Source organism: Oryzias latipes, chromosome 14 (assembly GCF_002234675.1).
Source record: "Oryzias latipes chromosome 14, ASM223467v1".
NCBI classification, from domain to species: domain Eukaryota; kingdom Metazoa; phylum Chordata; class Actinopteri; order Beloniformes; family Adrianichthyidae; genus Oryzias; species Oryzias latipes.
This window is the reverse complement of record NC_019872.2, coordinates 7,944,034-7,967,611: the sequence shown is the minus strand read 5'-3', so window position 1 is coordinate 7,967,611 and position 23,578 is coordinate 7,944,034. Positions and strand designations below refer to the sequence as shown.

Sequence of the window (23,578 nt, the reverse complement as noted above, 5' to 3'; positions counted from 1 at the left end):
CACATCCTTTCCCCTTTTAATCAATCATTTTTTTGAATCCAAATGACACTTCTTATTTGTTTTTTTAACCATCCTTTAGAACTGACTGCAATTCTGCAGTTCTGTCTTTGTTCTTTTTAACGTGAGCTTGTTAAAGTGGTCTTGTTAAAGCATTCATGGGGTTTTAAAGGTTGAAGAAAATGCAGCTGATCCCCTTTGGCACGTTACTGAATCGGTGTTAAACAAGACAGCTTACCTTGAAGTTACGTTGGATCGTCAATCAACTGTTTTGTAACGTGATGGCGTCGCTAATCGCCTCAGTCCAGACAGACTTGTGTACAGGGAATCTCCACTCTGCTCCAGAGAAAAGCTCGCTTATACGGGTTATTTTTACATTTTACTAAAATTAGGAGTGTGCATGTCAAGCTCACTTTACAAAATCAAAACTGGGTTTCTGTTGAAAACTCTCCCAATGTGACATATGACCAACTCTTTATGCTGTTCTAATTCACACATCTTCACCTTTTATTTTATTTTATTTTATTTAAAATGACTCTTAATGCTATTTCTACGGAGAGAGTTTAACAAAGTTTGTTCTTGATGAGTCCATCTCAGATTAGGTTAAAAATACAAATCTATTTTTAAAAACAAAGACATTCTACATCATTTAAACGTATATATTTCAGAAAATTAAAAACTTAATCATCGCTGATATGTTTCATATATTTGTGGATTTTATTCCTAACGGTTTGGTGAAGCGGCGGATTATTGGAGCACAACCACAGAGGTGTAGCGGCTGTTTATCTAAACTTTGTGACATTTTTAAACCCTAAAAAGCTCCCCGCTAACTGGATTATGGCGGAGGTGGTGGCAGCCCTGTTGAACTGGTTAAGTCTGAATGATAGGAGTGGGGGAGGCTGGTATAAAAAGGGGGAACAGGTGTTTCAGAACCCACACTCATCCCTGACACACCCTGCCACAGGTCCAGACAACCCAGAGCAGGTAAGACTTCTACATCTTTAGGGACACATAGGTGGAGGGGTAAAGGGAAAACTGGGATTCTGAGTGAAATTCTGTGCATTTTTTATTTTTGATTAGACATCATGTTTTTCACATTTTATAATAATAATATTGCCTTCTTCTAAGTCTTTAAAGGAGTTTTAAATCTTTATAAATGGCAGATTTTTATTTAAGAAGTCATTTTAACATTTTTGTAAAAACGCTCGGCTAAGAATTCTGATGATAATGTCTTTAGAAAAGACATTCATTTTGTTTATATTTGACTGCTATGTAGCCACATAGTTTTGGCTGCAGTGCATTTTGGTCATTCATTCCAATAGGGAGAGTAGATCACCCAAGTAATGCTGTATCTCTCCATGGTGCTGAAACTAGATTGACAAAAACATCACTGTAGTTGTTTCTTAACACTGTTTTATACATTTTATGTTTTTTTTCCTCCAGTTTTGAGTATGTGAAGTGTTTATTGATAACGCATTGTTTTGATATGGTCTTCAAACTACTGACTTTGATATTTTGATGCATATTTTCTTTTGTGGAAAATGTTAAACCGAAAAAGATTAAACCTGTTGTACAATCTTGTTGTAAATACTTAGAGGGAAAAAATAAATACCTAAGAAACTTTTTTTTAACTGCGTTTTTATGGGTTTTTTTTAACTGCTAGAAACGACTGATTCAAACTGGGAAACGCAAACGTACACTTTAGTTTGAACATAAATGGACATTTTAAACATATCTCATATTATATAACTCAGTAAAAGAGATGAGCAAACATTGTTCAAGAATTAGTTGGTGCTCAAAAGTAAAAACAATTTTCTTGAACTTTAAATGAATACCAAGGAAAGTATTATTTTATTAACCTGTTTGTGCGTCACTTGAGTCGTACAGATGAATACTTTTAGAACTGTTGATGCATCTCAAATCCAGAAATAGAAACCCAATTTGCTAAAATAGCTTCATCCCTTTTGATTGTTCTTGCCGTCATTTAAGTTTGCCTCCTCTACTTCATTATAGTGGTTACCACATTGTGACATAATGAAGATGTCAAGGTAGATCTTGAGTGTTTGTTGTAAGGAGTGTATTATGGAGCAGAGCCAGTTGGCAGATAGAGAGTCCCAGCTTTGGCTATGCTCTTTAACACCAGCAGCGTAATCTTATCAGAAAGGATTAACCTGCTGTAGCCTCAACGCAAAAAAAGTCACCCAAGGTGCTAAAGAGCCGACAGAAGGTGATGAATGTCTTAATCACAGTTTATGACAAATACTTGGATCCTCCTTCACTTTTATCCATCATTTGTTTTGTCTTCAAACAGAATACATCTTTAATCTTCCAGTCATGGCAAAGTAAGTGATTTTTTTTCACCGTAAATGTATGTTTTTATGTCAAAAACAACTTTCTCTCAATTGCCTCTCCTTGCGTATAATGCATCAAAAAAAAAAATGCAACAAATGTGAGTTGGAAAAAAAATGTCATCCTGTTAAAAATGTTTGTAATTTGAGATTCTTCCCCCTTTTTGAGAATTTTTACATCATTTTAAAATACTTAAAATATAAGTCAAAGTGTGAAGATCAACAGTTCAAAATGTTATAAACCCCCCAAAGTGGATGCATTAAAACATCATATATTAACAGCCAAGTATCACCAATAGATGTTAGATTTTTTTTTTTCATTTTAAAAAAAGATTTATTGGTATTTCAAAAAACAATGAAGTCCAGTCTTTGTGCAAAAGGTTTAAAAAGTAAAAACAAAAAAGATAAGATGAGTATTTCGATGAAAAAATACATGTAGTTTGTGGTGATATTACTAATGTGGCAGAAAGACATTAAAACTGTAAGGAGCTTCTTCTGATCGCTCAGGTAATCGCCTGTTTTAGACGCTGAAGCACCATTTGACGCTCCTTCACCTGACTCTGCCTCTCAATCCGGGCAGGATGAGGTCAAGCGGCTCCACGCTTAGCTATTTCTAACTGGATGAAGCAGAATGAGGAATTACTGGGCCTCCTGCCGCAAGCAAGGAAATAAACTTCAGCCTCTCCATCTGAAGCAAATTCATACTTTTCGTGGGTTATTGCAGAACAAAATTCTATATGGTGCCTAGTAAATTGTTGCCTTTTTATATTTATTAATGACATATCAAAGAAAGGGAGCTTAAGCACAAATTGAAAGTAAACTTGAAGCAGACATGACTGATTAATTCAACTGGCATAACTCAAGATATACAGTAGTATTTCTCTTTGTTTCATTACAGGATTTTCAAGAAGACCAGTGGAAACGGAGGGGTTTGTATTCTCCTCGGTTTTTTTTGTATGTTTCATCAATCATTATTTAAATAAACGGTTTGTTGTTTTATTCTTGACAGCTGACCCTCTACCTGGGAAAGAGAGACTATGTGGACCACGTGTCCTCTGTGGAAAAACTCGGTGAGTTTCTGTTTTGCTGTGTCTGTTTTGCTGGCGTTCATGTTGAATGTTAACTATAAACACTTCTGTTTCAGATGGTGTTGTGAAGGTGGACACTACAGACTTTGGAGACAGAAAAGGTAAAAAAAATACTTTAAACCTGCAGCTCTCATTGGAAAGAACAGTTTGAATTGAGATGTCTGCTGCCTTTCTGGCGGACAGCTTTCGTGCAGATGGCCTGTGCCTTCCGTTATGGAAGTGACGACCTGGATGTGATGGGCCTGTGCTTCAGGAAGGACATCTGGATCCAGCAGATACAGATTTACCCGGAAAGCAGCAAACCAGCGCTGAGCGCCATGCATGACACCTTACTGAAGAAAGCTGGAGACAATTCCTACCCTTTCTCTTTCGAAGTATGTAGTGAGAACTCAGATACACCTGAGCTCAGGGATGTGCAAATATGACAAGTTTTGGGTAAAAATAAAGAATAAATTCTTGTACTCTAGATTGCTGCACTTTTTCTTAAATATTAGGCAACTTTTTTACAAAAAAATACAAGTAAGCAAGCTTTAAAAATTTTATATCCCCATTGGTCAAAACAAAAAAAAGTCGTTTTTAACAAATGTAAAATTGTGACGATTTAGACATTTTAAAGGCACATGAATACAGTTTCTTAATCTCCAAGTTTAATGACTGGTAAAAATTGAAAAATAAAAGCTTTTTTATTTTCTTTCTTCAGATTCCCACCAACTTGCCATGCTCAGTTTCTCTGCAGCCTGGACCTGATGACAAGGGAAAGGTAAGCTTTCTTAAATGTTTCTTCGACTATGCACATTTCTCCACCCATACACTTGCAGTGAGAAAGAAGAAAACATATCATCTGACTTTGTAGGCTTGTGGAGTTGACTTTGAAGTGAAAACTTACCTTGCCAAGGAGAAGAACAACCCGGATGAAAAGATTGATAAGAAGTGAGTGGACAGGTTTAGTTCCAGCCGTAAGTGTCCATTTCTTCCTACCTTTCGATCTCCTTGTAACGCTCTCTCCCTCTGTCTATGCAGGGATACAGCTCGCCTCGTCGTCCGTAAAATCCAGTATGCCCCCTCTCAGGTCGGCGCTGGGCCCAAGGCAGACGTCTGCAAAAGCTTCATGATGTCTGACAAACCCGTTCACCTAGAGGCATCCATGGAGAAAGATGTAAGCTCACCGATGTTTGTTCATTTTCGCATTAGAGTCCCAAATGGATGGATATGCAAACAGAAAGGTGTGTCCTGTTTTTCCACAGCTCTACTTTCATGGTGAAGACATCCCAATTAAAATTAAAATCAATAACGAGAGCAACAAAACAGTCAAGAAAATTAAAATCACTGGTGGGTTCTATGACCAATATGGTTTTGTTCAAACATAATGAATCCCGTCATTGTCTTACAACGCTAACGACCTTTTCCTTTTCCTCTAACAGTGGACCAAACCACTGACATCGTCCTCTACTCAGCAGACAAATATACCAAGACTGTTCTTAACCAGGAGTTTGGGTACTGAGAAATCAAATAAGTCAAATGTCTTCAAACCTATGTGTTTGGTTTGGTGCGCTCAAATCTGATTATCTTGTTTCTTTCCATACAGGGAGACAGTAGATGCATCCAGCACTGCTGACCTTTGTTTGACCATCAAGCCCGCTCTCTCCGAAAACAAGGAGAAGAGGGGTCTGGCTCTGGATGGACGGCTGAAGGACGAGGACACAAACTTGGCCTCCACCACCATGTTAGTGCCCGAATGTTTTACTAAAAAAAGACGGGGGAAACTTCCTTTTACTGTTTTAAGCCATTTGGAGTTTGGAGTCAGTAGTTTGATTGCTAATGCTCACACACCAAATTAAACCTGTTAATCCCTTAATTCCTTGTAATTCCTCCTCTGCAGGATACGGCCAGGTGTAGAGAAAGAGGTGTTGGGCATCTTGGTTTCCTACAAGATTAAAATTAACCTCATGGTGGCCGGAGGAGGGTGAGTTTGTTTGGTTGTGGTTCTTACACAGAAACTAAAAAAGGAAGCAGATTAAAAGGTGTAAACGCTGATTTACCGTGTTTTTCTCGCCTTCAGTCTGCTGGGTGGCCTTACTGCCAGGTGAGCATCATCGTTTACAGCAGACGTCTAGTTAGTGACTGTCACTTTTTCTAGTTTAGTAATCATTTCCTTCTTTTATTTTTTTCCTTTGCAGTGATGTAACAGTGGAACTGCCACTCAACCTTATGCACCCAAAGCCCGCAGGTAACTTTCTGAAAACGCACACATTATTTTAGGACTTTTAGTTTACTTTCACTAATGATGTTTTCCATTTTTCCTCAAAATGTTTTTCATGTAACCCAACCAAACTGAGCAGAGTAGGGACAACACACCTCTGTAAGTACTAAAACCTTCCACATACAAACCTTCCAAGTTAACTTTTTTTTTAAATATATTATATTTGAAGTTTTTTTCGCATGTAGTTTTCAATAAATGCAAACATACATCATTATTTTAACTTCTTTTGCACTAAATTAGCTGGTAGTCTGTTCATTGGTGGAGCTGCAGACCGGCAATTTTAGATACGATTTACAAAATGATGCAAACCACCTGTTTAATAAACCCTTTAAATGCATCACGGAGTAAAAGTATATATTTTTTTTAATGTCTAAACTGTAAAAGGTACGATTTTTCAATAGTTGAGAAAAATGATCCACTCTTCAAATGTCACTCTGAATAAAGTTTTTTCAAAAACAATGCCCATTTATGGTGCAGTGATGTCATAAACAACACAAAGTTAAATTCTCTTTGTTTTTATATTGTTTCAGACCAGACGTTACCCTGCAGGAACAGGCACCAAAAAGAGAGCAAAGAAGAAAACAAAAGGGATTTGCACAGAAGGAAAAGGAAGAAGAAAGTCAATGTTTCCCTGAAAAAGCAATGGACAAAAAAATTTTACTTTTTAACAAAAAAAGACAAACTTTCAGTCCCCTTGCGTTCCTTTTGTTGCAAAGTCTTTGTAGTTGAACCATGTCAGTTAGCTTTAGAGACTGTTTATGAGCTCAATTAAAGTAAATGAGGTTGGAAGATTCCCCACAGTTAAGTAGATGTGCTAAAGTTCTTTTGTTTTTTTGTTTTTTGAAGGATGCAGTAAATATTAAGCATTTTCATGAAGCCATGCGATTTATGTTGCTTTTAAATACTGTAAACAAATGAATCTGTTGAATTAAACCAGAATGGTAAATTGGACTCACCACACACCTTCATGAGCAATAAAATAAAATTGTAAAATGTATTTCTTTCCCTTATTTTCTCCATTTTATTTTAAATGAGTTATGTTTTTGTGTTCAACCTGTTTTTACAAACAACCCATAATTTAGAAAAAGGCTATCCAGGCACAGTTTTGTGCCTGCTGCCAGCTCAGATGAGGAAAATGAAGACATAAATGGATCTATTTGTCTGCAAGTAGATGCATCAGAAATGAGCAGAGCAGGGAGCTTATGGCCCACAGACTGTAGCTCCTACGTCACAGTTACAAGCTTTTTTTTTCATCTGCTCCTGATTCACATAAAGAAATACTGACAAATACTGTTTAATCTTAATTAAATGTATAGATGTTCTCTATTTTGAGAAAAAGAGCCTGATAAAATCACCGAAAACACAATTTTCACCAGAGTGGGTTTTATTTTAAAATAATAGTGCACAAAGGTGCAGTTACCGGGGGTTCGGCCAGGATGGCGCTCTGAGCAGCGCGGCGGCTTTCAGGTGCTATCCTTGCTTTCCCCTCAGCATTTCAAAAACAAACCATTTTTGAAATCCCATTCAGCTTATTCAGTTTTTTTCTCTTTGTGGTGGAGAAGTTGATAACTTCCACAAACAAACAAACAACAAAACAAACAAACAAACCACGATTATTGGGAGGAAATGGCGAGTAAAACCCACCGACCACTCCAAGTCAGCTTCAGCAGCAAGCTAGAAAGAAGAACAAGCTGGAAGACAAAAAAACAGTCTGATGAGGAGGATTCAATGTTGATGAAGATTTTGGAGGCGGTAACTACACTGTCTGATGAATTTGACGCACAAGAAAGTAAAACGGAAAAAATAGTTGATGGAGGAACACGGTGTCGCCCTAGCAGAGATGAGTGGAGTCGCTCGAATAACAACTGACCAAACTTCATGAAGAATTAATTACCATCAAGGAAAAATGCAAGGAACCAGAGAAATCGGAAAAAGAGAGGCACGAGGCACTTGATCATCCAGTTTGTGAGGAGAGAAAGCAGAGATGTGATTTGGAAACTTTTCTAAAAACTGTGAAGTTTGCACGAAAAAAAAAGGCATCAAATTTGCAGATCTTATCTGAGAGGCGAGGAGGCTTCTGTGGTCGAAGGTGAAGGAGGCACGGTAGCAGAACAAGAAAGCAGACTTTGATAGAAAATACCCAGATCTCTTCTTGAAGTTGAGCATGGAGTTTCTGCAGTGATCAGACTGAGATGATAAGTTATCAGAGGGACCGCTCTGTCAGTTCTTATTTACACTAAGCTAAATCTTTAGTGTAAGTTTGCATTCCTGTTTGATCCATTTATAGTTCTTCATTATGTTCGTATGTTCAAGACTTTCTTTCATTTAATTAATTCAAGAGGACTTAAATACATTACAAAAAGAAAGCATTATTTTTAGTTTGTATGGAACAAAAGACGCAAATATTTTTTCTTCAAGAGAAGATGTGGAAAAACCAATGGGGAGATACTTTATTAGTTCAAATTCAACTTTATTTCTACAGCACTGTTCCTGCTACAAAGCATCTCAAAGTGCTTTTATTTAAAAAAAAGATAATAGTAACATAAAAAATAGTACTATAAATAGAAAACATAAAACAAAATAAATAAATAAAATCACAAGAAACCCGACACCCAACAATATTGAATTAATTGTTAATAAAATTTCTAAAATCAAATGAAAACATGTAAAATCTGTCATTTTTCTGATAATGATAAAGAATTTATAAATAAAAAATGCAATAATAAAGTTTTAAGAGCCTCCTTGACTGCTAAATTATTTCCTCTTCCTGTCAGAAGGAAAACTCTGTCCCAAACTTTCTTTAAAAAACACACATCAATGGGGGACCTTGCTGTGTGGAATTTGCATGTTCTTGCATGTGCTTCATTAATTGGTTAATTTAAATTGTCCCTATAGGTGTGAATGTGGGTGTGTGTGATTGTGGACACTCTAACCTGCGACCGACTGGCGACCTGTCCAGGGTGCCCCCTGCCTACTTTGAATTTCCAGCAAAGGAACGTTAATCCCAATAAACAAAATAAGATTAATGGATTTTCTGGAATGATTTATTTTAGGTGGCTTTCAACAAAAGCACAATCCCAAAATATTCATACCTTAACATTTAATTTGGTTGTATCAAAAAAGAAAAAAAAAAATATTACGTTTGTATTTAACACATTTTTTTTATTTCAGGGACATTTTGTATTTATAAATGTTGTTTTCTGAAAGAGAAGCCAGATTTTGTGTATTTCAAAAACGATCTTATGCTTTTAAATAAATCCCTCTAAAAGTCCATAATGAGAAAGCAATAACTCTTTAATTTATTAGTTTATGTGGATCAATGCCTTTGTTTCTTTTAATTTTATTTGACACTAGTTTTTTTGCTACTAAACTATAATATATGTACTTTTTATTATTTTATTACTTATTACTTTATTTTTTATCTGCTGCTTAGACTTTGTTCTAGTTTTCTATTTTTAACAAGCTACACTGCCTTATGCTTTGCATTTCAGTTTTTTATGTGAAAAAATTTGTAATTTTGGATTTTGTCAATAAAAAAGGTGCAGTTACCATCTCCCCGCTAGAGGGCGATAAAACAGTTTCTCATCAGCGAAGAGCAAGACGACGGCCCGTGACGTCGCATACGTCATCACGCACAGCGTGTAGCACAGAGGCAACATGGCTTTGAATGGAGGTTTGTAAACTTAACTGTTATCAATGTGCAAACTTTGACGTTTCCCCCGTCAGCCTGGTGTTTAACCAAAAAAAGGCATTTATTATTTTTTGATGGTATGATTCTTTGATCTTATTTTTGTGGGGCTACCGCCCCCGCTCTGTTTATAGACGCGTCTAGACATTACGGTTAGTTAGTTTGTAAGCTTAGCTAGCTTGTCATTTCCTCACGGAAATCATGTGGTAACATTTCGAAAACCAATAATAAAGAAAAAAATGTAACTTAAAAACGTGTTGACAAGGGAGGGAAAATATTGCTTTTTAAAAAACATTTTTAAGTTGGTCTAGTAGGGCTGGCATAAAGAAGATAAGCAGACTTTTTTCTTTTAGCACCGTTCAAGTGCTGTTGTTTCTAGCTGCGTCTGTTTAGATGCGATAAAGTAACAGTTTTTGACCTGCAGATGATGAAGACTATGAGTGGGAACCTCCAACAGAGGCTGAGATGAAGGTGATTCAAGCTCGCAGGGAGCGGCAAGACAAGATCAGCCGGCTGATGGGGGATTACCTTCTGAAAGGCTACAAAATGCTGGGGGACTGCTGCGATGCGTGTGGGGTGAGTTAAGGGGGAGTCTGTGTGGCTTTAAAGCGTGCAGAAAATGGTGACGTGATTCATTGTTTGTGGTTCCAGACTATTCTTCTTCAGGACAGACAGCAGAAAAACTATTGTGTCTCCTGTCAGGAGATGGACTCTGACATTGACAAGGATAATCCAGGTACACCAAACCTGTTCTCATATGAGTAATAGCTCCTGCAGCAGGGTTCTTGGGTCTGAAAATCTACAATGATTATCTTTAAAAGTCGTTAAAGACCCGCTCCAATTTAAAAAAAAGTGTTTTTGGTGTTATTAACACTCTTTTGTGGTATTTTTCTAAATATGGAGGGCATATATAAAGAAAATTCTGCTTAAAGTTGTATTTCTGAGTATTTTTCTCTATTCGCATTGTTATGACTCAGGAAATCATGAAAATTCTTAATTACAAAAAACTTGTAGCAGTGATGTAGAAGCTATAATGGGCAGGTCAAAAGCTCCCTGCTCTGCTCCATTCTGATGCGTCCGCTTGTAGACGACTAGAACCTTTTTACGTCTTTGTCCGAGCTGGAATCTGGCTAAAAACTGAACGACTGGACAGCTCCAATATTTCGCAACGATCTTTTTGCACCGGTAATGGTAGTTTGGGGATGTGAGGGGCTGTAAGCTAGGGAGAGAATGTAGACAGGCCCGACCACAAGGCGAAATTCGAGTGAATTACTGCAGCTCTACAGAAACTCTGTCCCAGAGAACAACACAGTTCTTTCAATGGCATAGTCATAATCAAAAGCTCACCGGGAATACTGTTAAAACAGCTCTATAGATATTCGGAGTGGATCTTTAAAACGAAGCACCAACCTTCTCGGTTCCAGCTGGACCAACCCCACAATTTGTCCCAAATGCAAACCAATATCATCCAAACCCAATTAAGTGATAGCTGCACCTCAACAACTGGACATTTAATGTGGGGAATCAATCATGGATTTGTACATATCATTATAGTATAGCCTTTCATCTTATTCATTGTATTTTATCTGAGTGTAACTTTCCTACAGTGCTCTACCCATGTGGTATTTGAGTTGGTTGTGGTTATGACCACTGCTAAATTTGAATTATCTGGTGAGATAGTATCTTGGAACAGTAACCAGCACACTAACATTATCTGCTGCCTCATGAGGAGCATGGTGAAGTGCACATTTAGCATGGCGTTGTTGGAGAAATTTCCCTGTATGCTGTGCAAAATGTTGTAAAATGGGTAATAAATCCTGTTCCAAAAACGACTTTTATCAAGCATTCCCTGTTGACACCCTATTTTGACTATTGGTTTTTAGAATTCACCCATTGTTTCTGCTTTCCTGGAAATTCAACTCTACTATTATTATTATTTTTACTTCAGCTCTGAACGCACAAGCAGCTCTGTCTCAAGTCAGAGAAAGGCAGCTTGCGGCACAGACACCTGAAGTTAATGACGGTCCCAGCAGCAGCAGCAGCAGCAGCACTCAAGCCAGCGGCTCAGTTCCTCAGCCACGACCAGAGCACTGCGAGGGAGCAGCTGCAGGGGGGCGAACTCCTCTTCCTCCTCCAGCTGTGCCTCCTCCTTCAGCTCCTGTTCCCGCCACACCTCTACCATCTGCTCGCCCCCCAGCCCCCCCACAGAGCTCCGTCTTCAGCCCGGTGTTGCAAGACGCCGAGGAGGCTGTTCTCACGAAACTTCGCTGGGCCACCGCCCAGCTTCAGAGTTCGGCATCTCTGGAGGCCAGCATCCAGCTCTGCAGCCTCATCAGCAGCTGTGCCAACTCCCTGCGCAGCCTCAAGGAGCTTAGCCAGTAACTCCAGTGGACTGATGTTAACCACGTAGTGATAGGAACAGTGTTTCTATTTGCCTCTCTTTAAAGAGGACTGACTCTGGTTTAGCTTTCCAGTCCGGCCAAACCTTCGCTTCCCGTTGAAGTCAAAACATCTGCCTGAAATCGGATTCATTCAAAAGTGGGCAAAAAAAAACAAAAACCTATTGTTTCATTTCTGTGTGATTATCTTAGACAAGTTCATCGATTATTCATAAAAGGTTTTAAAATATCTGACCAGTAAAATGTGAATCAGTGAAATGTTTTATGTATTGCGGAGAAAAGCGGACTTGTTTCTACAGTTTGCTGGCTGACGGTCATCCATGACTTCTACTATATAAATAGAAATAAAATCCATATATTTTTAATTTTCTTTTGAGTTGTGTTAAATGTTTCAAATATGTCTTCCTCAAATTAGTGCTGCACCCAAAATTTGCACGAAAGTCATTGTTGAAGAATCTGTGCAGATGAAAGACAGTCGAACAGGATGGAAGGACGAGCACCAAAGCAAACTGATGAAGACGCTGCTTCTTCAGCAGGACTTCCTCCAAAACCCCGTTGGCATCTTTCCATCTCACTCTGTCCTGTATTGGGTTTGACTCAAGTTGTAAATTATTTGACTTAAGAATTTCAGATAAATGAGGTTCAGCAATGCTCAGATGAGTTTCACGACTTAATGTTTTATTTCTTTAGTCGTTAAAGCATTTGATTTTACGTCAATAAACGGCACTTCATATGGAAGAAGTCATGCAGTGTAAAGGGAATTGGTTTTCTAAATATGCCCCAAAATAAAGCCAGACCTGTTCAAACGCTGAATTTGGTTTGTTTTTACAAGACGACGTCTAAGAACCGTGTTTAACATGCTTTGTAAACAGGACAATAAAGATGCTGCTGTGTAAACTCAGAGATTCAATGGAACTGAATGAACTTAAATCCCCTTAATTCAACTGTCAGACACGTCTGGGAGCGAAAAGAAACGGCTACAAAAAGATCCACGAAGGTTGTTTTTTTTTTTTGCTGAACAAGTGGTGTAATTCTAACTATTTCCCTACCAAATATCACCTTTAGTATCTGATAGAAATGACATAACAGCACCTCTCTCATCCAGAAGCAAAGTTTGTGGTTAAAATTAACCTATAAGTATTTCATCAAGTCTTTGGACTTTTGTTTACACACGGTGCAAGTTTGGGCCAAACCAGACCGACTGAAAACTGCTTTTCTTCTACTAAAGGCAGCCTTTATATTTCTGCATATCTCTCGTTTGGCATTTACAGCACATCTTTATAGAACACGTGTTCTTTCAAAACATTTACTGCCTTCTGTCAGTTTGTGTGACTTCCACTTCTGTGGATTAAAAGAGGAAAACTTTTTATTTCCGTCTTAAATTATTACCAAACTGAGAAATTCTGCTGATGTTGTTGGTCTCTGAACACTAACTTTTAATATGAACAGACTGAGTCACCACAGTAGTGTCTTTTGTTCTAGAAAAAAGAGATTTTCATAATAAACAAATTATAAAACAGTCTTTTTTATTTTATTATTTTTAGTTTATTCCATGTTATGATGATTGGCTGTCACTACAGCGAATCATCTACCTCCATTTCACAGCACCATCTGTATTCTGCCTCACACCTAAGGCCCCTTTATGCACTTTCCTCCAGCCTGCTAGCACATGTCTCTTCACCTAATTCCCACACTCTTTGTTTAGGTTCATGTAAAAAGAAAAACAAATGTAGAAGTTATCTGGGTCTTTCAGTTGTCACGGTTTCAGCATCAAACATGAGAAGCTGAAGGACTAAAACTGTGCATTTGTTGTCATTGGTTGAAGGGATTCAAATGACGTCACATCTCTGTCTCTGCAACAACTAAATGAGGATGAAGTCGGAGGCGAGCCTGATCAGATCTGCCTTTTTGCTTTGCGTCAATCACATGCTCCAACATGCTGCTTTCTCTTAGATTTAGAATTGAGTCACAAGACATATTTCCAAGAATTTTTGTGCTAACAAATCATTAACGCAGGGGGAAGGCTATAAAAGTGTGTGAGTTGAATCATGTGTCCAGTGTTCTTTTTTTTGTTGTGTTTATCTGTTTTAGGTCAAATTATCATTTCCCTCATGCTCTTATGTGAAAGCCTTAGATTATGTTTTTTTCCTTAGATAGAGAAATATGCATTTAAACTCAATAAAACCCTTTTTTTGGTTTAGATAAAGAGAGTAGATTGTTCAAATCAAGAGTCAAGATGTTAACTTTTCACAAGATGAGCTCATGACAACCTCAGGAAGGATGAGTTGATTTTTTCGGACTGAATTGTTCAATTCAGTTCAATTCAATTTTATTTGGACAGCCCAAATTCACAACAACAGTCGTCTCGATGGGCTTTGTGCCGGTAATTGTAAGGTAAACATGCAATCAAAAAGGATCATAAATGCATAGAATTCAATAGGATAATACTAAAACTTTAACTAAACAGACTAAACTAAACTGGACATCCCTGCCCTTAGACCCCCCTTGGCGGTAAGTAAAACTGCTAAAAAAAACGGAATCCGGAAAAAACCTCAGGGGTGTCCACATGAAGGTGTGGGAGCAGTAGTAGAAGCGAGCCAGAGACGAGGTACACGGTCAGGTACAGGAGCACAGATGAGCCAACTGGAATCTGGAAACAATCCCACTCCCCAGGAGGGGAAAGAGGGAAAGAGGGACAGTACATGAATCACGATGCACCAAACAGAGGCATGGAGAACTAAATGATAAGTAATGATCCAGAATAGAGGAATGAAGGAGAGTAGAAGTAGATGAGAAAAGAGGACAGAACCCCAGTGCACTGAAGCTACCCCAGCTTCAAACTTCCAGCAGCCCACTGACAACTTTATTGTTATTGACATCAACCAATCATTTTTGGAATGATGCAGTTTCAGGAGAAAACAGATTTAAACTGCAGAACCAGAAAACAAACATTCGCAGAGAAATGCTTAAAGTGCTGCCCTGACATGCCCCTCAAACCGGTGTAACCAACATTTGTGTGTTGACTCTCTGGCTGTGATTGGTGTCACAGTCAGGTACACAAACCCTGGAAATTCTCCCCAGACATCTTACAAGACCCTTCTTTGGTTCCAACATGTCAGTTTGAACCAACAATGTGTCTATGAAATGTAGTTAAAGCTTCCTAAAATAACTGCTTGGATGGCGTAACATTAACATGAGTGAAACATCTTATGCTGGCAGACATGATGTTCTTTACAAAAAACTTTTATGCACTTTCTGAGATTTTATTTTATTTTTTCAAGTTTGCATTTTGTGGCTACAAAATGAAAAACTTTCCTCTGATCTGCATTTGTTTTATTGTCTGAAAAAAACACAGTAGTTTTAGAGCAGATGTTAAAGTATGACTTTTATTTTTTTTATTACATTCAGAAACAGTTTCCAAAACAGAAAATGTATTTTTTAACCATTATATATGGCTGAATTACTCATTTGAAATAGCAACACAACAATTGTGTTGTCGATTTTAAAGATATATAAAATGTGACACCATTCCATCATTTTATCACTCGTTTTATCATGGTGTGTGTATTGTGTGTCTGTGTGTGCGTGGGGTGGGTTGTCGGCATTGTTTGTCTTGTCATTTTGAGTGACATGTGTTGGAAAGGTTCTATATAAATAAAGGTTGATTTGATTTGATTTGATTTGATTTGAAATGCCAGGGTTGTAGTACCGATCATGACCAGCAGGGGCTGTTTCATGAAAAAGCTCCTTCTCAATGCTCCCTTCGCCTTCAACCTAAAAAGCAGCTGTGTTTTTGGAAACTGTTTCCTTTGGAGTGATGCTTAACATTACATTTTAATTATTACATGTTAAATTATTACATTGTTTAGTGTTGTTTATTATCTATTTATTGGCGCTATGGCAACAAGGTAATTTTCCCTCTGTGGGATAAATTCTATTCTGTTCTATTCTTTTCTATTCTATTGTGACTTCCTCTCATTCCTCATACCAGTTCAACTGGAAGTATTTTGCTTTCTGTCAGTAAGACAGTAAAAAGTGAAAGTTTGACCCCCCCCCCCTCCCCCTCCCCACCCACCCACACACACAGACATACATGAACATTTACATGGACCCAGTTTCTGTAAACACTGTCAGGGCACTTCAGTGAGTGACTGGTACAATAAATAGACATCATAGTGGATACCAGAGAGCAGAGCTGCTGAGGACAATGGCGTGTTAGAGGGGGGAGCTACAGCACAATGAGCACTGCAGTGAGATCAGCTCTTAAAGCAAGGAAATACCTCCCAGCTGCAGAGAAACTAACACAACTACCCGGTCCACAAGGGCAATCAAAACACAAGACGGGAGACGCCTTTGTGGTACAATGCAGAGAATTAATAGCCAAAACTAGATGCTAAACTGTTGTTATTACTGAAGTGATAGGTTTGGTTTGGATTTGTGGTTTAATGCATTTTCTTGATGAAACAAATATAGAAAGACACAAAAACATCTAACGAGAGTAAAAGAGCAACACAATCATTTTAAATGGGGTTTACAAATGTTCAAATTATTATAAACACATAGAAAATAAATAGCATGGTGTAAAACAGCCCAAATGACGTGCATTTCATATTTGGTAGTTGTTTTGTGTCTCTTCCATGGGAGTTATTGTCCTTTTTTGAAATCCTAAACTTAGGCGTGTCTCATGCATGTCTGTGCACATGCACGACTCATCACTTCAGGATTCCTGCAACTTATGATCCCATAAACCAGGAGAGCATGGCGCACCACACTATCAGCTGTTGTCTTTTTTGTGGCATGCTTGCAACAATAATGTAGAGCAGCCTGCATGGTGTAATATTAGACCAGCTCTGAGTCATGCCACATTTGCTCCCCCTGCTGCTGCCCCACACTCCTCCATCCCAGCTGCCTCTGTCCATCCTTCCATCCAAAAATAAACTTCTGTCTCAGCGAGGAAAATCCCAGATCTGACTGGAAAACAGGAACAAACCCTTCACTTTTCCTGACCTTAGTCATTAATTGGTTCCAAATCAGCATAAAGGAATCTATAAACAATCACCTTCAGACCTACAAGGGTTTGCAGAGAAGATTAAATGCAGCATTCAGCAGCTGATAAGGTTGTTGTAGGATCAAAGTCTGATCACCACTGAACATTCACACTCCAGATAAGAACTTTGCATAGCCTAAAGCTCCATCAGGGACTCCTTTTGCATATCCTGTCCCTGCCTTTCGTGCTGTCACGGAGGGAGGGCAGACTTCTAGATGAAGCAGGGCTGCGTTGAGCAAGCCGCTCTGTCTCCATGTGGACTTAGAGAAGAAGACAAGCCTTCAGCGTCACTCTGTGGGCTTCGGTTCCCCTTTGCTTCCTCTTTTTCTGACGCACCGCATGCGGGCTGTGCGCCTCAGTTCAAATGAGCGCAAGGAACCGCTAGTGTGAGATCTTCATCATCATCATCATCATCACCAGAGACCAACGAGGAGGTCCTAATAAGGAGGATCCGCGACAAAAGTTGGATTACTTTCGCACATTTTTATTTTTAACCAACTAAAGCCATGGCTTCGGTGTGGAAACGGTTACAACGAGTTGGAAAAAAGGCTTCAAAGTTTCAGTTTGTTGCCTCGTATCAGGAACTGGTTTTGGAATGTACAAAGAAATGGTAACGGCTTCTATTTTGCTCTCCGATGTCTGTTTATCATCTAAACAACCTTCTCTTCTGCGTGTTGTCATTATGATGGGACGCCCTTATGTATGAGGGGCCGTATAAGACATTATTTATTCTGAACCATTCACATTCATACGGCCCCTCATACTTATGGCTACAATCACTTTTGTTGACAGTTTTTTTCCGCTACGCTAAAAGGTGAGGTCGTCCTTCTTTGAGTTTTCAGTAGTGAGAGAGATTGCGAGTTCGAGACCCGGCCTTGACAACTGTGGATTTCTTTGTGACAAAACACAGCCTGTCCTTAAGGCGTTTTGTCATTAAAGTACTATTTTTGAGTCCACGATGTTCCAAGAGTTTTAAAAAATAATATTAATTGAGTCAATCCTATGTTCACTTAAAATGCATATCTAAACCCCGTTCACTGAATCAAAACATCAATTTGGTTTGAACCAATTCATTTAGTTAAAAAAATAGTTTCATGTTATATTGCAAGGATTCATAATTTCATTTTGCTCATTCTTCAAGTGAAAACTGTTCTTCACCAAAAAGTATGATTTTTTTTTAAATTAAAAGTGAAATCAGGTCTGAACTTGTGGCAAATCGAATGGATTCAACAAAGGCTCAGCACTGTCAACATCAGCCATCATTAACTTAAAATTCAAATCACTATACATGAATCTGTTTGCTGTTGTATAATTTTGTCCAACTTTTAGCAGCTAAATTATGCAGCACTACTTCATTCTGACATAAACTGTAAAATATAGTACAAGGGTCAACTTGATGGCTTAAAATTAAACAACAACAGAATTTTTTTTTTCAGGTTACGTTTTAAAAATTCTTGTTGCTGTATTAACTGAAAACGTTTCTCCACGATCTTTAAACCTTTGCCCACATGGGAGTCCCGGCTCAGCTGCACCTTCTTATCTGTCGAGGTTACATTAAAAGATAAAGAATGACTCTGGTCATTACATCCTTGATAAGAAACACACTATTACTGCTGAAGGGCCCCCTTGTCAAGGATAGGTTTAATCAGACCTTATTGACAGATTTGAACATGTGAACATATAAACAAAAGTTATGAACATATGAACAGAAGTCAGGTTGTAACTATTAAAATGCTAAAGATAAATAAGAGAAAATAAAAACATAAATAAACTTAAAAGTCTCTAAATAGTTTAAAAGTTTCTTACAATTTTTAATTTCGACAATCTAGCACAGGAGGTTTTCTTTTCTTCGCCATTTGCATGTGTGCATACACTTTATTCTCTGCTTTTTTTCCCTGTTCAGCTCTAAGGTTTGAGCCACTAAGACACCTCTTACACACAGTTCCACGAAGCATTTCAACTTTTTATAATTCTGCAAAATGCCAAATATTTTCACAGCAGCAGAAGAGTTAATGAAGAATTTAAACTAAGCGGATAACCTCCTCTTTTACTGATTTTTAGCGTTGCTACACGAGTGATGAATCGCAACTTAATGTGGAATGTCTCCAGGAAAAAACATGGTCTCGTCATACATGATGCTGCTTCAAATGCCAGATTACAGTCGCTATTTTCTGCTAGTTTAAGTTCTATGAAAGATAAGGGTCCAACATGTTTTAGTGGAAACAGAAGCACAGCAGGGAGTCAAAGATAAGACAACGGTTTGAAAATGATGGTTGTTCTGCAGCGACAGGGAAGAGGCACTGACAAAATTAAAGAGTCTGCAACAAGACTATTTTTATACCACACTAGCAGAGCTTCATGTGACAGCGATTAGTAAGTGCAAAGTTTTTCTGAGGAAACAGCTGCAAGTAAATGTCCTTTTGAATACATCAAATGAAGTCCAACATTTGTATTAATTTCAAATGTAGGAGATAAAACTGACTTTGAGGTGTGTTCCAAAGTAACAATGGAATATATAATATTCCCTAAAATCAATATTATGCCAACAATAGTATTTGATGCTGATGACTTTACTAGTCATTTTCATTTCCTACCATGGACCTATCTCTTTCTTGACCAGGCTATTTCTGTTCCCCTTTCTGACACTAACACATATCCACATGCGCACATAAAGTCATATTGAGCTCTGACTCAGGAGAAAGCCATATATATGAGCTGGTATTGAAGTTTGTGGAGCGTATGATTAGTTCCACATAAGTGCACAACATCTGCATGTGTGATGTTGGGGTTATATGTTAAGGTTGTTCCTTCTTTCTCTTTTAGGCCGGTCTCATCGACACGACTTCCTGTTTCACTTCCTGTGTCAAATAAGACAGAAACATACAATAGAACCTTATGCAATGGCACATGTTTACCAAAAACATACTCTGTAGCCTAATTACATATAAACAGCTGCCTGCTTGGTTGGTTAATTTCATAGAGCTATAGACAAATGAAGCATGTCATCATGTGCTCAAAGCCTAATCTGTAAACACAGTCTGTCACACCACTAACAGTGTTTTTCCTCTAGCATGCTAATGCTCAGCAATGACAAGTCATAAGACCTTGTAAAAGAACCTGTGTTTCCTATTTTTCCACAGTGTCCACTTTGTTTGGTGATTTTACCTAAAAGTAATCCAAAATAAATCTTTTTTGGAAAGAATTGCATCATTTGAATCATTTGCCTGCTGAGTTTAGGTGTGAATAATGTGTGAAATAAGGATAATTTTTTGATTGACAGCTTTAGGCAATATTCCATTAACTTTTTTATGTGTTTGTGTGTTTGTCAAGGCAACCAGACAAGTTGAGAGTGGTGTGGACGAGGAGGAACAGACGCATGTGTTCCAAGGTGAAAAAACACACGTTTTAGGAAATGTTTGTCTTATTGTAGGAACCCTCTGCTGCTGTAATTCCTTCCATTTTTCAGTTTATGACCTTAAGATTTCAACTTTTTATTTTTTATTTTCAACTTAATTTTTTTTATTTAAAACTCAGTGTAATATTTAGAAAACGTTTTTTCTAAATTTTCTCCATTTTTAAAAATTATTCAAAATCTGACACATTAAAGAGTCTGTAACAAGCAGTTAGTGAAACTAAACAAGTCCATTAACTTCCTTGGACACCACATGCTGCAGTCTTTTAGTTGGCTTACTGTTCAGAAGTGTGACCCACATTACCTCAGTGTGGAGAAACACAGGCGGCCAGTAGGAGTTTCATGAACAAACTGGAAAGACTTCATATTTGGGCTGTACAAAACTGGGCCCACTGCAGAGCATTAACTGACAAAATGAATTTAGGGTCTTCATATTTGACGTCTCATGGACGCGCACATCGTATCCACTTTGCATATCTACCAATTCTAGACAAATACATGACTTTTAAAATAGGTCAGCTATTTGCAACCTCTAACTATTATCTTATTTGCATATTAAAATGCAGGTTAAAATTTGAATGTCACAGAGGGTAATTGTTTTGAGATCATATAATTCATCATAAATATTTCCAAAAGATTCAAGAAATTTACACAAATTATAATGTTTTTAAGGCAAAATTAAAAACTGTTGTCAGCATGATTAGCAAATACAAATACACATTATTTAAACACAAGTTGTTGTGAAGTATTGGTTATTTTATCTTTTTTGTGTTAGGCAATGTTTTTTTCTTTTTGTAATTTTACATTCTTGTATTTTTCCTGCACTGCTTTGTGCTGCTATGTGAAATTGTCATTGTGTGTGTCTCATTAAGAATTGAACCAAGGCTAAAGGCAGTGATTCATATCATGACCCAGCCAGTAATCATAACCCAACCAATCAATTCCACTTTAACTGTAAATTAGAAAACACGTTGCATTGATGTGTCTTTGCCCGGGGGCTAGCTTAGACTTCCCAAGTGCAAAAATACTTTTATTTATGGATGTGCTGTCATTTTGAGTTGCTAGTTAGAATAACAAAAAAATCTACACACAATTGTGTTGAAATTGTCCTGTAGGAAATTTCTGACATTCAAATTTCAAAGTCCCTGATGCACCACAAATATATACCCTACTTCAGGTGTACTGCTTGGAGAATGAGTGCACCTATAAACAACAGGCTGTGTTCACATGCTGTTTCTTGTGCAGCTCCACAGCTGGCAACCCGGGATCAAGAACCCATACAGAGGCATGGTGGTGTGGCCCGTCCCAGAAAACATCGACATCTCAGTCACCCTCTTTAAGGTATTATTGTACTCAGGACACTGGGTTTACATTTGAAACCTAAAGTGTTAAATGAAACCAAAAAAGAATTTTACTTTATTTAAAGCAGTTCATTTTATTTTTTATATATTGTGAAATATTTTTAACTTCATCTACCAAGAAGTTCTTTCTTGTTTGTATAACTAAGAGTCAACATATATCATTGTGTTCTTCTAAATAAGTTAAGCTCAAGTCAAAACAGAGGGGAAAAAAATTGAGTTTAATCGAATTTAAAATTATACTGCTTCATCTGTTACACGGATGTTCATCACTAACATTAATAGAGAAGGTTTGACTAAACAAAGAAAACCTTTTATCACTGCTGCCTGCAGGAAGCCAATGCTGAAGAGTTTGAGGACAAAGAATGGACGTTTGTCATAGAAGGGGTGGGTATCGCTAAGCTTTATTTCATTTCATATCGATGAGAACAGAGCCTCATATTTTCCCTGACTGATTGTGTGAAGGAAAACAAAGGTCACCGTAAGGTGCTGGCATCTGCTGACATCAACCTGAAACGCTTTGCCAGTCCAACGCCGACCCAGACCGACCTGACGCTGAACCTCAAGCCCCTGTCGGTCAAAGTGGTGGAGGCCACTCTCAAGCTGTCACTCTCATGTGTGTTCGTTCGAGAGGGAAAAGCCACGTGAGTGGTTCCCTCTGTGTTACTGCTCACACACCTTTTTTAACCCTTGTGCTATCCTAGGCACTTTGACATCTAATACCACTAGACAGTGCTCTGAACCTTTTTTCTTCAATGATTTGTGATCTTCACTGGTCTCCATGGATTACATGAAATCTTTCCACCTTTATCCACCTTTGTCATGGTAGGGAGAACACGTCAATGTAAGGGTGGGGTCATCTAAGATAGCACAAGGGTTAGAGTTGCCACACCATTTGCTCTTATGGTACTTCTTCAATAGGTGAAATACGTTGAGTTGAACTGATCAGAACTTGGTCTACTTTATGCACAGTAGAAAATCAAAGCTTAGAAAAAAAATCTCTTCTTCTCAGTGATGAAGACATGCAGAGCCTTGCCAGCCTCATGAGCGTCAAACCCACAGATATCGGCAACCTGGATGACTTTAACGAGAGCGATGAAGAGGAGGATAGGAAGTCTGTGACTTCAACAAGTAGGCAGCTCTTTTTTAGTTCTGACATTGCACAAGCTTTCCCTTTTTCTTCTCATTCCTGTTCTGGATCTTTTTTTTTTTTTTTTCATTGTTGTGGATGTCATAGTTGCTTCACACACACTTACCCGTCCAAACCGCCCCGCTCCCCCACCTCCTGACCAGCGACACTCTGCTGGAGCTTCCATTTCTGCTTCAGGTATTTCCACCTTCTTCTTTCTATTTCTCAGCTTTTCCCTTGCTGGAGAGGAGCAGGCATGAACACAAGCTCTGTCTGCATTTTCTCTCAGAAACTGTATGCAGTATTTCACATACTCCTAATACTACCTCCTCTATCCTTCCTCGTGATGCTATCCATACCACCTTAACTCTCTCTGGGGCTCATGTTATGGGAAACTCCTCCTATCAAAAGAGAAAAATGTCCCCTACTGCAAGAATAGTTCCTGCTCTGCAAAACACACTGGAATAACACAATCTTAAGAAAGTAAAACTACCTTTGATTCAGAAAAAAACATCTTATTTTCTGACTTGTGAGAGATTTAGTTCTATCAAGAAAGTTTTTCAAATTCAAAATAATTTTAGTCTAAGAAAGCGCGTCTTAGAAACTAGAATTTTATTTTCAATAAGAATTGAGACCAGAATGTTTTTTATAATAAGAATTCTTTGTAAGGCCACTTTACTTACCACATTGACAGACTTTCTTTGCTCATTTAATACTCATTAAAATGTCTCAAATCTTTAGAAATGTTGACATATTCCTAGGGGCTTGTTTTTGCTGAACATAAAGGTTTTGGTTTTCTTGAGATGTGACAACTTCTAAAAGCAGAAAATGAAGCAAGATTAGAGCTCACAT

The 23,578-nt window shown here is 38.0% G+C and overlaps 3 protein-coding genes across 23 annotated transcripts in view; all 3 read left to right on the top strand.

The window, feature by feature from the left end:
- Window positions 1-896: 896 nt before the first annotated feature.
- On the top strand, window positions 897-6,690 carry arr3 (arrestin). 3 transcript variants are annotated; one of them, XM_011483200.2, is made up of 17 exons: window positions 897-981; window positions 2,309-2,339; window positions 3,244-3,274; window positions 3,355-3,415; window positions 3,490-3,534; window positions 3,617-3,807; window positions 4,134-4,193; window positions 4,287-4,363; window positions 4,454-4,589; window positions 4,678-4,762; window positions 4,855-4,927; window positions 5,019-5,156; window positions 5,313-5,396; window positions 5,493-5,516; window positions 5,611-5,660; window positions 5,773-5,792; window positions 6,224-6,690. In XM_011483200.2, exons 2-16 carry the CDS (start codon window positions 2,332-2,334, stop codon window positions 5,775-5,777), a joined length of 1,068 nt encoding a protein of 355 aa, XP_011481502.1. In that variant the 5' UTR covers window positions 897-981; window positions 2,309-2,331; the 3' UTR covers window positions 5,778-5,792; window positions 6,224-6,690.
- A 2,584-nt stretch (window positions 6,691-9,274) lies between these two features.
- Window positions 9,275-12,593, top strand: sssca1 (Sjogren syndrome/scleroderma autoantigen 1). 2 transcript variants are annotated; one of them, XM_004076144.4, is made up of 4 exons: window positions 9,275-9,366; window positions 9,806-9,957; window positions 10,033-10,117; window positions 11,330-12,593. In XM_004076144.4, the coding sequence occupies exons 1-4, from the start codon at window positions 9,351-9,353 to the stop codon at window positions 11,761-11,763; spliced, it is 687 nt and encodes a 228-aa protein (XP_004076192.1). In that variant the 5' UTR covers window positions 9,275-9,350; the 3' UTR covers window positions 11,764-12,593. The 2 variants fall into 2 exon arrangements, with proteins under 2 accessions (XP_004076192.1, XP_020564373.1); XM_020708714.2 differs by lacking the exon at window positions 9,275-9,366 and adding an exon at window positions 9,381-9,461.
- A 4,349-nt stretch (window positions 12,594-16,942) lies between these two features.
- The window catches only part of LOC101157556 (trichohyalin), a 33,267-nt gene continuing 26,631 nt past the window's right edge, over window positions 16,943-23,578 (top strand). For 15 of the 18 annotated variants that reach the window (XM_023962890.1, XM_023962888.1, XM_023962886.1 and 12 more), the window contains exons 1-7: window positions 16,944-17,437; window positions 20,158-20,215; window positions 21,485-21,580; window positions 21,931-21,984; window positions 22,063-22,241; window positions 22,610-22,728; window positions 22,835-22,924. In XM_023962890.1, the coding sequence (XP_023818658.1) occupies window positions 17,334-17,437; window positions 20,158-20,215; window positions 21,485-21,580; window positions 21,931-21,984; window positions 22,063-22,241; window positions 22,610-22,728; window positions 22,835-22,924 (700 nt within the window). In that variant the 5' untranslated portion in view covers window positions 16,944-17,333. Of the gene's footprint in view, window positions 17,438-20,157; window positions 20,216-21,484; window positions 21,581-21,930; window positions 21,985-22,062; window positions 22,242-22,609; window positions 22,729-22,834; window positions 22,925-23,578 lie in introns of all 18 variants that reach the window. The other 3 variants (XM_023962891.1, XM_023962889.1, XM_023962893.1) reach the window with 2 other exon arrangements.

Coding starts and splice junctions, on each gene's coding strand:
- sssca1 (XM_004076144.4), top strand. Junction 9,958..10,032: donor ACTGCTGCGATGCGTGTGGG/GTGAGTTAAGGG, acceptor TTGTGGTTCCAG/ACTATTCTTCTTCAGGACAG. Junction 10,118..11,329: donor CATTGACAAGGATAATCCAG/GTACACCAAACC, acceptor TTTTTACTTCAG/CTCTGAACGCACAAGCAGCT.
- arr3 (XM_011483200.2), top strand. Junction 3,416..3,489: donor GTCCTCTGTGGAAAAACTCG/GTGAGTTTCTGT, acceptor CTTCTGTTTCAG/ATGGTGTTGTGAAGGTGGAC. Junction 4,590..4,677: donor AGGCATCCATGGAGAAAGAT/GTAAGCTCACCG, acceptor GTTTTTCCACAG/CTCTACTTTCATGGTGAAGA.